The 12490-nt window shown below is 42.2% G+C and overlaps 2 protein-coding genes across 2 annotated transcripts; one reads left to right on the top strand and one right to left on the bottom strand.

The window, feature by feature from the left end:
* Positions 1-66: 66 nt before the first annotated feature.
* trpt1 (tRNA phosphotransferase 1) lies at positions 67-6270 on the bottom strand. Its single transcript, XM_079512717.1, has 10 exons — positions 6136-6270; positions 5875-5974; positions 5074-5177; positions 3780-3861; positions 3408-3577; positions 2895-3072; positions 1687-1743; positions 1460-1570; positions 943-1262; positions 67-871 (listed from the first exon to the last, which is right to left on the bottom strand). The coding sequence occupies exons 3-9, from the start codon at positions 5125-5127 to the stop codon at positions 1171-1173; spliced, it is 744 nt and encodes a 247-aa protein (XP_079368843.1). The 5' UTR covers positions 5128-5177; positions 5875-5974; positions 6136-6270; the 3' UTR covers positions 67-871; positions 943-1170.
* zbtb3 (zinc finger and BTB domain containing 3) lies at positions 6258-12488 on the top strand. Its single transcript, XM_079512673.1, has 4 exons — positions 6258-6362; positions 6674-6791; positions 7291-8123; positions 8477-12488. Exons 3-4 carry the CDS (start codon positions 7294-7296, stop codon positions 9636-9638), a joined length of 1992 nt encoding a protein of 663 aa, XP_079368799.1. The 5' UTR covers positions 6258-6362; positions 6674-6791; positions 7291-7293; the 3' UTR covers positions 9639-12488.
* Positions 12489-12490: the final 2 nt, after the last annotated feature.

The raw sequence follows: 12490 nt of genomic DNA, 5'->3' as shown, positions 1-12490 counted from the left end.
TGCCAAGTGTCATGTCAGCAACGTGCACAGTATGAAAAAACACATTGAAATATTAATCACGTAGTCTCATGAATAAACAAAGGTTTATTAAAATAAATAGAGCTGTGAAGTTTTCGTTCCACACTGGAATTCACTCATATAATCATGATTCCTATTTGCATTTTAATTGCTGTCTGTCCTTATGGTAATGGCATATGCTGCCATGTTGAGCTATTTCGTATGCAGGAAGCTTCAAACTAATTATCTCCCCTTGGCATATTGTGTATATGTATGTTTGTTCTCTATCTCAGAGAACAGTTAAGGAAGTCAGTTACTCAAACCACAATGTCTGCCAGTTTCCATCCAACAGTATCTTCACTCCCATACTCACACACAGGAAGCCCTGCCAGTGTTGTCCTTAAAGGGATAGTTCACCCTCAAAAGGACTTTTTCCTCTATCGTTTACTCACCCCATGGAGCCTTGAATTAATTTGTTTTTGTCGCATTCCTGGGCCAATAATTTGATGATTGAAAGTATTGGTTTAGGAATGCAAATAAATAAAAAAAATCAGACCTGTCTGTAGTGAGTGGTGCTGACTGCACAACAGTGACACTTGGTGGTCAACAAATGCTATTGCCTACACTGTAGTCTGTACTGCACACTATAACTCAGCTTTCCATCAAGCACATGTACAGTATGCAGTGTGAAGCTCAACAGTGCCACTTTGTCACCTGTTGGTACCCTAAACGGACATAAGGACGGACATACATAAATACATACATATACGGACATAATTGCTGGGCATTGGAGTGGCTGCACCACTCAAACATTTAAGCCCATTCAAGGCTTCATGGGGTGTGTAATTGATAAAGTATTTTTTTGGTGGTGAACCTTTAAAGTCACTTTAACAATGCAATTATGTAAAAAGAAAAATAATCTATGTTTCTCTCTAACCATTACACGAAGAGTGTCCCTGACAAATGCATTTATTAAGGTAATGTAACAATGTAAGACTGAACATTGTAACAATGTAAGACTGTAACAATGTAAGACTGAAATATACAGTAGTTGTCAAAGTACTCTCATTAGAGGGGCAGGTTTCAACATGTTCTCCTATTGCAAGATTCATCTCCCTTGTGATATTATTTCTTGACAATAGATGTTTCCATGGGAACAAGCAAGACAGTCAACTACTGGCTGCTGCCAAGGGCAGCCCCTAGGCCCTTGATGTCCAAAGGCAGAGGATTATTTTCCTCTGTTATTTCCAGGGGCAGGGTGCACCCTGAAATGTAAGAGAATAAGTAAATGAGTTGACTGAATTTGGATGAGGAAGAAAATGTAGGGTTGATATCTATCAACAACAAGAAACTGAAAAAAGTAATCCATCCATAATCCATTCCTCCTTCTGTATATTTCAACTGTTTTCCATCCATCCATCCAGCCATCCATGCTAAGTGGTTACACAGAAGCTGGCCTTACTTGTCGGTATCAGTCTCAGAGCTCGGATGAAGTATCTGGGGGGAAGTATGCCCTCTGCATTCCCTGGAGTCAGCAAAACACGATTCTCTGACCAGAAGAACTGAATACCATCTGTACAGTCACATACAAACATACAATGTATAATGTTAAACACAACTGCGTGTGTGCTAAGAGAAATATCTGTGATGTAGTATGTTGTTAAGAAGTTCATTTGTGGTTAGTTATACCTGCGAGGGCTTTGGGGACATCAATAAATATCGCCAGTTCACAGCCTTTTCTCATGCCTGGTGGAAGAACAGGTAATATGAATATGAGACAATTGATCATCTTATGAAAGGGCGCTTTAGCCCCTGCCTTTTTGACCATTGGAGAAAAGTGCCCTCTCCGTTCTGAGGCTCTGAACCTGACCGTCATCAGCGCAATGAGCACATCTGCACCAAATCTTTGCGTGCGGTGCTGTGCAGGCACGCACAGAATTATAGCAGATCTACAAGCTTACAATGCGTCGCAGGCGACGTGTTGTGAGCTTGTAGAGCGGCTATTTTGGGTGTGCAGTATCACCGCCGCGCAACGAAGTTGAAGTAAGTAGCCTATACTGTACACAATCAAACTAAAATGAGCACATGAGATTCATTCATTTCGAGCACTGCTGCAGTGCACAGTGCACACACAACCCTAACGAGTGAAGTGAACCTGTCCATCATAGTATGTCATGTCACGTATGGGTTTTTCATACGGTGTCCTCCCCTCTCTTTCTCAACGCAATTGAATGGACTGGACTTGCTGGGTGTTGAAAAGCCGGTCGTTAGGCTACTGTTTGTTTTCGCGGGGTGGGCGGGCCGTTGATTAATATATTGTTTTGCGGGGCAGGTTGGTGCGGGCTGGCTCCCGTGGCGGGACAGGACGGGCGGGTTATGAAAAAAAGCCGGCCCGCGCATCACTAATGCTCAGGGAAGCACCAATCCTAATGGGGTGATCATTAGGAGGCATTTATTGTTTCGTTTGGTGGGCATTGTTTATCTTTTCATTTGTCTCCTAAATCTTCCTCCTCAATTATTTCTTTGTCACACATTAGTGGTGGACAGTAACTACAATTAGTACATTTACTTGAGTACAGTACTTACGTAAATATAGAGTATACAAATAAATAAATGTACTTTCACTCAAAAATACATTCTGAATTAACCAACTTATTTCTCTTCTCTATTTCAAATATTGTGAAAATAGCTGATCTACAAGCCCACAATGTGTCGACACGCTATGAGCTTGTCGATCTGATATTTTAACCTTTTTTTTAAAACATTTTTGAAATTTGTTCAAAAGTTTGAGTTAATGAATAGCAATGCACTGATACTACCAAGAGAATATAATTCGTAGTTTGTACTTTTGAGTACTCAGGTATTTACTTTTGTTCACACATACACCCACACCGTACCACTGATAACACCATCCTCCCCTGGCAGACCACGGGCCAAGTGGATGTGTGTTCTAGTCATCCTGCTGAGTCCCTGACGTTGGATGGAGCTCCAGTAACGCAGGTACGTGCCATGGACCGCCTCGACAGGACAGTCTGGAGAACCAGCTGCAACCGCCTTCAGCTCCAAATCTGTCACCTAACAATGACACACACAGAAATCTCTCTAGGAGTACGCTACAGGATTTGGGGCAGATTGAGCATGATGGCCTGTGGACAATTACAGAAACCATTATAATTTTTCTGTAGTCAGACTATGACTGAACATCGGCTCTCTTGCTAAGGGAATAAATGATGTAACTTGATCCATGTAAGAAAAAAAAAGAAAGAATGAGAGATTGGGAGGGGAAAAAAAGCTTTTATGGCCAGTGTCCACTCAGAAGAACAGATTTGACGCACTAACTGACTATAATGGACACTTTATTTGTTTTTACTTATGTTTACCTTTTTGTTTTAAATCTCTGTTCCATGTACCTGAACTGAGTGCCCCTGATTGGCTCGAATCTGTAGCCGGCCATCGTCCGGGTGAGGGCGGAGCTTGAAGCGCTGCTTGTCATCGGCTGCCGTGACTCTCTCCACATCTCCCAATGTGTAAGAGCGGAACTGTGGGTGGGCCAGTATATTGTCCAGATATAGGTAGCCATCTAAGAGCCAAGGATGAGAGTTATGTCTATAATGCTATCTCTGGAGAACAAGCAGTGGCTACATATTTTGAAGATGACCCTGCAAGCTTGTATGTCTGCTATTTTTGGAACATCTTTGAAAAACAACGGTGACAACTATACTGATTCAGAAGGCATTTGTAGAATCGGCCTCAGGTCTCAATGGGTGAAATATGCAGCTCACCTGTAGCCATGTGAAGGCCCATCTGATTGGCTCCATGCCGTAAAGCATAGGTCAGAGACTTTGATAGACGGACATCTCTGTCCTGGAAGGAGGAATAAGGTACAGCTGTGGATGGATGTATTATAACTCTCTCACACTGTTCTATTTAGCACTGGTGTAAATATAGAACCTAGGACCTTAATGGATACTTGGTTGGCACAGTCCGCCGCCCTCATAGCCTGACATGTTTGTTTTTTTGCGGCTTTCGCCTTTATTTTATATTTTTTTATAGAGGGACAGACAGTAGGCTGACAGGAAATGGGGGAGAGAGATGGGGGTGTGACATGCAGTAAAGGCCGTCGGGATCGGGAGTCGAACCCGCGGCACACTGCCAGACTTGGGCTACCAGCCAAGGTCCGCTGAGCCACGGCCCAGGCCCTCATAGCCTGACATAAGTCAGCAGTCTCTGATGAGTTGATGAAGCCAAGGAACTTATCAAATAAAAATCACACCCGTGTGAACTGAGTGGTGCAAGGTCTTATATAGTCTGATCAGCTATGTCAGTGACGTCATACACTAACCATAGCAACCATGCTCGTTTTTTTGGTACGAACAAACAAACACGGGTACACGGGTACAAAGCCAGTTGTTGGAGTGGTTTGCACCACTCAAAAAATATTTTTAAAAGTAAAAATCAGTGCTGCGTGCCATGGTAAACTCTTCACTCACAATTCCACATTCCTGAAGAATATCCCAGTGATCGAAACTCAACGTTTCGATAAACCAGTGGAGCTGAGTTTTTCCTACCAGTGTTGCGGACTCTATTTCTTCAAACTCTTCACTCACTCATTGATTCTTCAGAATCAATGAGTGATACAGAATTGTATTAAATTTCAATTCAAAGGAGCCAGTGGCATTAAGAAACATACCTTTACATGATTGATTGATTTAAATTTGTATTCACAGTTTGTATATTTCAAATGAAAGCACAAGTCAATACAAAAACTATAAAAGCATTGTTTACATCAGGGTCCTCCAACAATATTGGCAACGCAAGTGTCAAAATATAATAAAAACTATTTAAGGAGAAAACAGGGTTAGTACAGTTGGAGGGGGTACAGCACTGTGTTAAACAGAGCTGCTATGTCATAACATGTTATATATGTTATATAGTATAACGCTTTTCTCAAAACTATTTAAGTAGCATACAAAAACCTCAGAGCTAAGATATGTTTAAAGCCAAATAGCAACTCTGTTATCGCAACATTTCACAAATCTTGCTGCTGTGTTTGCACAACGCTGTATTATCACTCACCTCTCCAACATGTCTCCTACCTCTTCCCTTTCCTCCCCTTCTGCCACTGTCCATTCTCCTCAGTCCAGTTGATGTCGTGTCAGTTACCTACAGTGTATATCCAGCTTTAAACAGAGCGCACCGTTAGTCTGTTATTGACATTGTATTAATGACTTGTGCCATATACTTATATTGGTGGGAAATCACCAAAAAGCAATGCAGAAGATGACACGGGAGACAAGATGTCCCCTGTGGACTGTCAAATGTAAACGCCATCTGTGTGACTGCTTGACACCCTTACACAAAATATTCTTGTCCTATTTATGTGATATCTCAAGAATATTAACTCTATAAATGATTGTTTGTATATTTTAAGCTATAGTTGAGATAAACTAGTATGTGACAGGGGACTGGGAGAGGGTATGATAAACTCCCTCTGCTGCCAACAAAGAAAACAGTGAGATGCAATAATAATACTAAATATTGTTCAATTTAAGAATTACAAAAAATAAGTAACTAAGTAAACTAATATTACTCTTGCTCAGACAGTAATATGTAACAATGCATAATTTTATGTAATACAACATTGGATGTGAATCTTCAATGCTCCAGTTTTAACATGTGAATGAGCCCAGTAAGATTAGATCATTCTAGGTCCTAGGTCAGATAGCTAACAGACAACTGGCCCATCATCTTTTGAACCCTGTCTACAAATAAGCCTTCTAAAGGAACAGCTGCATCTTAAATCAAACATGAACATAGCTGAATACTAGTTCTTAATATACACTAAGGTCCTATTCCTAATTTATATACCTTGAATACCTTTGGATGGATGGAGTTTTTCAGCCACTAGAATCCGATGCTGCAGATGTCAAGAAATACTGGTCTGGTCTGGTCTCGTCTCGTCTCTCTCGCTCTGATTCTGTGTTACAGGAACATGAAACAAGCTTCAGTGTTTTCTAGGAGAATGAAACCTAAACTCCAGTCAACAGTCTGTCTTTCTCGAGATACTATAGAATATTGTAAATGACTGTCTTGTGCCATATCATGATACTTATATTGTATATTGGTGTGGGAAGTCACCAAAAAGCAATGCAGAAGATGACACGGGCGTCCACATCCATGTAAACCAGGCATACAGTTACTGTACAGACAGTACTCAGATGTAAACAATCACACACGGACAGTGAACTTCCTATTCGTTCTAACACTCGGGCGGTAGGTGGCGCTGCTACACCTCACTAGTTACCATTACCAACACAGAAGAAGTTTCACATTGTTCTAACAACATTGGAGCTCAGAAGCTGAAGGTAAAATAAAATATACTCAGATAATTATACTGTAGTGAGTTGATGTTTATTATGGCGACGTCATATGACAACAATGGGACACTCCGTGAACGCTTTGCTGTCGATTGCTGTAAATTCATTTGTAGAGGGGGAGCTAAGATAGCTAGCTTAGTCGATGTTTTCATCTATCTGGGCTAGTAGCTAATGTTAGCTACTTTTCGTGGAGGAGGCGGTGGCTGCGACATTCTGACCATTATGGTGTCTTTTTTTATTTTTGACCATAGTTAATCCTGCTTTTCATTCTATTTCATTCTGTGTGTTTCATTATTAAGAAGACCCAACTGAGGTCAACCTGATGACGTGGACGAGGAGGATTTTCTGCCACTGTCAACTCAGTTTTGACTTTTGAATGAAGCAAAGTCAATAATTACTCCAGCAGTCTGAGCAGAGGTATATACAATTTATTGTTGTTGGTTGGATCTTTTCACTCCTTTTCAGCTCAGCTGATGGATGACAAACTGTTACATCAGCCTCCTGGTTTGGTTATTATTGTTTGTTTTGTTTGCATTTCAAAAACAGGTTTTATTCAGTTCCATATTAATTGTTTTAGTAATGGACTAGTTCATTATGTTATTTAGAGAATATTGGTTTGTTCCGTAGAGGCGTAGACAATTAAACCAATCCCTCAATAATTATGTTATGTCCACTATGACTGGTACAATAAATACTTAAAATGGGCCCACCTCTTGCCCTCAACATGCCTGATCACATTATGTAATCCCCCACTAAACCAGAAACCTTTAAACATATAACCCACATAGTCATCCAAGATTACTCAAGAGGTGCATGATTTGATGCAGTTTTCCACTAAGGATGATCACGCTGATTGTGTGAGAGTTGGCAGCTCTGCTCAAGATGTTCATTCTCTCTCTCTCTCGGTCTGTCCCAGGTGATGGAGTTCCCTCAGCACTCCCAACAGCTCCTCTCGGCTCTGCGCTCCCAGCGCCAGCGGGGCTTCCTGTGTGACTGCACCGTTCAGGTGGGCTCCTCTCGTTTCCTGGCTCACCGTGCTGTTCTGGCCTCTTTCTCGCCTTTCTTCCACATGTTCTACACCGATCCTCCGGGGGGCACCGGTGGTAATGACTCCGGCAGCTCCGTTACTCTGGACAGCGACATTGTTACAGCTGGTGCCTTTGGCCTGCTCTTGGACTTTGTGTATGATGGTGTACTGCAAGTAGAGTCTTCTCTGCCGGTGGAGGACATATTGGCCGCGGCCAGTTTCCTGCACATGAACGAGGTGGTCCGGGTGTGTAAGAAACGACTGCAGAGAAGAGGGCCCCTGGCCGAAGCGGATAGCACTCGTTCTGAAGATGGTGTTGGAGCAAAGAGCGAGACAGAGATGGGGAGAAAGAGGGAGAGCAGGAGTGACTGTGGGGTCGAGTCTGGTGCAGATCACTCAAATGTGGGTGCCATGGCGGCATTTCTGCAATCGGCATCCACGGCAGTAGAGAGGAGTCAGCTGGACCCTGTGAAGTCAGAAAGAAGGGTGGATATTGCACTGGCACAGGTTCGCGCACACACCCCACTGAGCCCTGACCTAGCTGACACTACCCAGCCTGGCATGGAAGCCCCTCCTCTACACTCAGCTAGAGGACTGGTATTGGGGGTCACGCCAGGACAATCTGAGCCTTCCTCTGCAGCAGGTCATACCACACTGGGGCCTGGTGGTCAGGCTGGAGGGTCAGCTCTGTGTAGCCCCTGCAGCACCACTGAGACATACAGGTATGATCGTTAGAATCATTGTGGATTTCAAAACAAACTACATGAACATGAGGTTCCTGTTGCGTTTGGTTGCAGATTTTGTGGCATAGCTGCTAAATTGAATTTGATATGAACTACCAATGCATTCAAAGCGGTTCAAACTAAACACTGAATGTACTGAATTACTGTACCTGCCCAAAGGTAAGTTTTACTTGTATTGATAAGTCCTCGGATAGAAAAGAGAATCAGTGATTATAATTGCCTTAAAAAAGTTGGATCAGGATGTTATGTGATTGTGATTTGTTCTAGCATTGATGGCCTTTTTGTGAAACTGCAAGATTATGACCATCCTTTTCTGTCTCTGTCATCATCAGCCACAGCACTAACATTAGCCAGCAGCCCTCCTCTTCATCTTCCGCTGTTGTCCCTGTGAGCCAGGCCAGTGGTCGGTCAGTGGTCTCCATACCCCAGTCAGACCCCAGCCTCTCCCCTGGCCCCCAACAGCAAAGTCACTCAGTGCGCCATGACAGAGATCATTTTCAGATATCGTCAGAGACTAACCAGAGACATACACAGATCCAAACACTTGTCCATACACAAAGACAGCCCTCTGGTGATGATGTCCCGCAGGCACACCTCAAGCTCAACTCCCCATCCCAACTCACACATCACCAAATTCGAATATACAATGCTGTATCACTCCATCAACATAACACAGACCTTCAGCAGCCTCCCCAGTCCCAAGCCTCCCCAGCCTTGAACAGCTCTGGGGGGGAGACGTCGGATTTGAGGGAGAGAGGAGCGCCCCCTGGCCCAGATGATGGAAGATCTGTGGCCCCGATGCGCAGACAGAGGGTAGAGGATGAGGAGGAGGGTGAGGAAGCGCAACATGGGGAGATAAAGAAAATAAAGGTGGAGGCCATTGTGATCTCTGATGAAGAACTGGAGGAAGAGGAGAGAGGGAGGGCGAGAGGGACAGTGGTTGAAATCGAAGATGAATTTGATAATGATGATGACTTTAAACAAGATGAGCTGAATAGCCCACACTATCTCTCCACCCACCCACAAGGCCTCATGCAGATGGGTCACCAGTCTAGTGAACATTATTCCTTCCCTCTGTCTCCTTCCTCTGGTGCCGGGCCTTCGTCCCAGGACTCCTCCTCCTTCCCTTCCTCTCTATTCCATCCATCCATGGCCTCGCAGCACTCTGACCATCCTATGTACGCACAGGACTTCCAGGATGCCGTGGGGGGTTTTGTGGAGGATGTGCCGACATGTGGGGTGTGCGGAAAGACTTTCTCTTGTGCATACACACTGAGGCGCCACGCCATAGTGCACACGCGCGAGCGCCCCTATGAATGCCGCTACTGCTACCGGAGCTACACTCAGTCAGGTGACCTGTACCGGCACATCCGCAAGGCTCATGATCAAAGCTTACCAGCAAAACGCAGTAAAGGGGATTCTGACCCTCCCTTGCTAATGCTACCACCACCACCATCTCCACCATCGCCGCCGCCAGCACCACCTCTCGGCTAACACATATACAGTACATGCATGTACACAGTGTGGTATTTTGGGGGGGACAATGTAAATGATCCCACTCATAGATGTATGCTTAACCTGAACCCTGGACTGAAACCATAGTACACCTTAAAATAAAATAGACAACATTGCGCAAAAGCCAAGGCCATATGAAAACAGAAATGGACCACTGTGTGCCCTGTGCAGTTCCAACACTGTGACCATTTACTTAAACATGTCCCACCAGCTGCGCCTATTGTGTATGTATTGTGAGCAAGTGAATGAGCGATCATTGAATCGCTTCCAGTAATGTTTTTAATCAACCTGTCGCAACATGAACCACTGCCAGCTTCATGTGTCAAGGAATAGGACAGACTTGGAAATCAGTTGCTTTTGTGACATTTTAACCAATCTTAAAAATGTGGGAGATCACAGACAGATTTAGGATATTTTCATCATATTTTAATCATTAGAACATACACACTGACGATTCAGTCAAGGTGCATGACCACACACTGGTGATCATATAAACTATTTCAGAGTGGCGTTTCCAGGGACTTGAGATCTCACAGTAAAACTTGCGTGATCTAATATGACTTAAGAGCGGACCAATGTATCTCCCTACAGAAGAGATAACTAACGAAAACAAATGTGTTGAATTTCACTCACAAATATTGTTGATCTGTCACTTATCTATTCTACTTTCACGATACAGAAACACACCTTATCTCTTATGCACAATAAAATGATTAGTGCCTCATTCAATTCCACTTCACTGACAGAGAAGAATCGGTTAAAACTAAGATATTCGATTTTGTGGTTAATTTATTTTTGTTTGGACTTCACATGACAGAAGCGAGGGATTCGTGATCTTAACTTGAAAGATGATCTCATGAGTAGATCATCAGGTATGTGGTAACCCACATAGTGAAATCCTCTGTTAATGATTTCATTACGTCAATTACGTCACTGGCCATAAACCAGTTAATGTATCCATTGTTCTGTCCAAGTGTATCCAAATGGACCACCCTGATGTGTTTTAACAGAGGTGAAATCCCTGTGAATGATGAACAAACAGAATGGCCGTACGTCTGCAACTACAGATGCTGCGAAGTTTTTGGAAGAAGTTATAGGCCATGTAGAATTTCAGTAATGGTCGACCAACTGCGGAGGAAAATGGACATAGGACAGAATGACAGTTATCTCCATTTTATAGTAGGATTTATAGTATTTTGGTTACCTCAGAAACAAGATCCTGGGTTCTTTCTGTGTTTCTAGATAGACATTGCACTATAATGCTGATACAATTGAGTGAAATCACCCCTCTTGATTAAATTGAGACTGAAATTTGAAATATTCATCAGAAAAACAATCATTCAGCTGTTTTTATTATCAATTGACAATATTGACAAATGTTTTATAGCCTATAGGTGTGTTGTATGTGAGCTTTAAAATAGCTTTCATTTTTATGAAACAAAAACAAAATGCCCCACCCTTACTTTTTTCCACAAATCACACCCACTCCAGATAGCTATATCTGTTCCTCTATATTGTATTTTGTATTAAGAATTAATTTATTGTCATTTTCACAGCAACTTGATGTTTTTTCATGGATTAATATACTCTCAATTCTCGACTGAATTTCTGATATTACTTCATTCTTTAGACTAGAAAAAAATTAATATCTGAAAAGGAAGGTCAATATTATGTCTGAATGTGTATGAGGGACAGGGCTAAAATGCATACTTGTACAGTATCATAAGTGTCAGTAACTAGAGCCCTACTGTTCACTGGACTCATTTTTATTATATTAATGAACTTATCTTTAATTGGGTGGCCTTGTTCTTGTATTCTTTTCTCAGTTTTATCTTTTCAACTAGTGTATTATATGAATTTGTGCCAACAAGATTTGTAAATATATAGTAGCATTGGACTGAGCAAATGTGTTCAGAAGAGTTTGCATCTTTCAAACATTTGTGTAGGGTTTTGATTGACTGTTCTATACCTTATAGATAAACAAGTCTATACATAATACATATTAAATGGAAATGCATCGCAGCACAAACCATAGGATGCTTAAACTGTCACTGTCTCATTTGGAAGGATACATGCAATTACTTTTGTGGTTCCTTATTACAGTAGGTACCTAAACGGTTAGATTAACAACCTAGAAAGGTCCAGTCATGTGACTAATAAAATCACACCCTCTCTCTGTATCTCATTAGCAGGCAGCGGTGCAGCACTATCTCTGTTTCTGGCACAACAGCGCCACTTTTGGTACTCGTGCTCATAGTGACATAGTGGTCACATAGTTAGGTGAACACATAGGTGAACACGGACATTGCTGTTCCTTGGAGTGGTTGCACCACTCAAAAATGACACCACATGGTGCTATGGATGGTAATGAATAATTTCAGGAACATTGACAGAGGTGATTAAAAATGCTAAGAATGACGTTTGAGTTTGTTTGCAATTTAATTTCAGATATTTATATTTTGTATTTTATTTAAACAATCTTTTTAAGATGACAGTGCCCCAAGCGTCGCTGCACGGTCTTACGGGGATATGCTATGCAGACAAGTAACCACTTGATGCTTGTATCCTATGCATCATACTGTACTGTGAAACAGTTCTAGGCAGCCATATTTCAAACAAGAAAAGAAAATGCTACCTTGCAAATGAGACAGTGTCTGTATTTTCATACAGGTAGGCATGAGTGTGACCCTGCTCTGACACTCCAGACTTTTCACCTGATTGTAAGCTTTGACAAAAAACAATATTCATGGAAATTGTAGCCAATATGCTTAGGCTAGATGTTACTTAATTACTGTGAATTGTCAATATTGAATAAACATGTTGGTCACTTA

This window comes from Electrona antarctica, assembly GCF_951216825.1.
Source record: "Electrona antarctica genome assembly, chromosome: 1".
In the NCBI taxonomy this organism is placed as follows: domain Eukaryota; kingdom Metazoa; phylum Chordata; class Actinopteri; order Myctophiformes; family Myctophidae; genus Electrona; species Electrona antarctica.
This window is presented reverse-complemented; position numbering and strand designations above follow the sequence as displayed.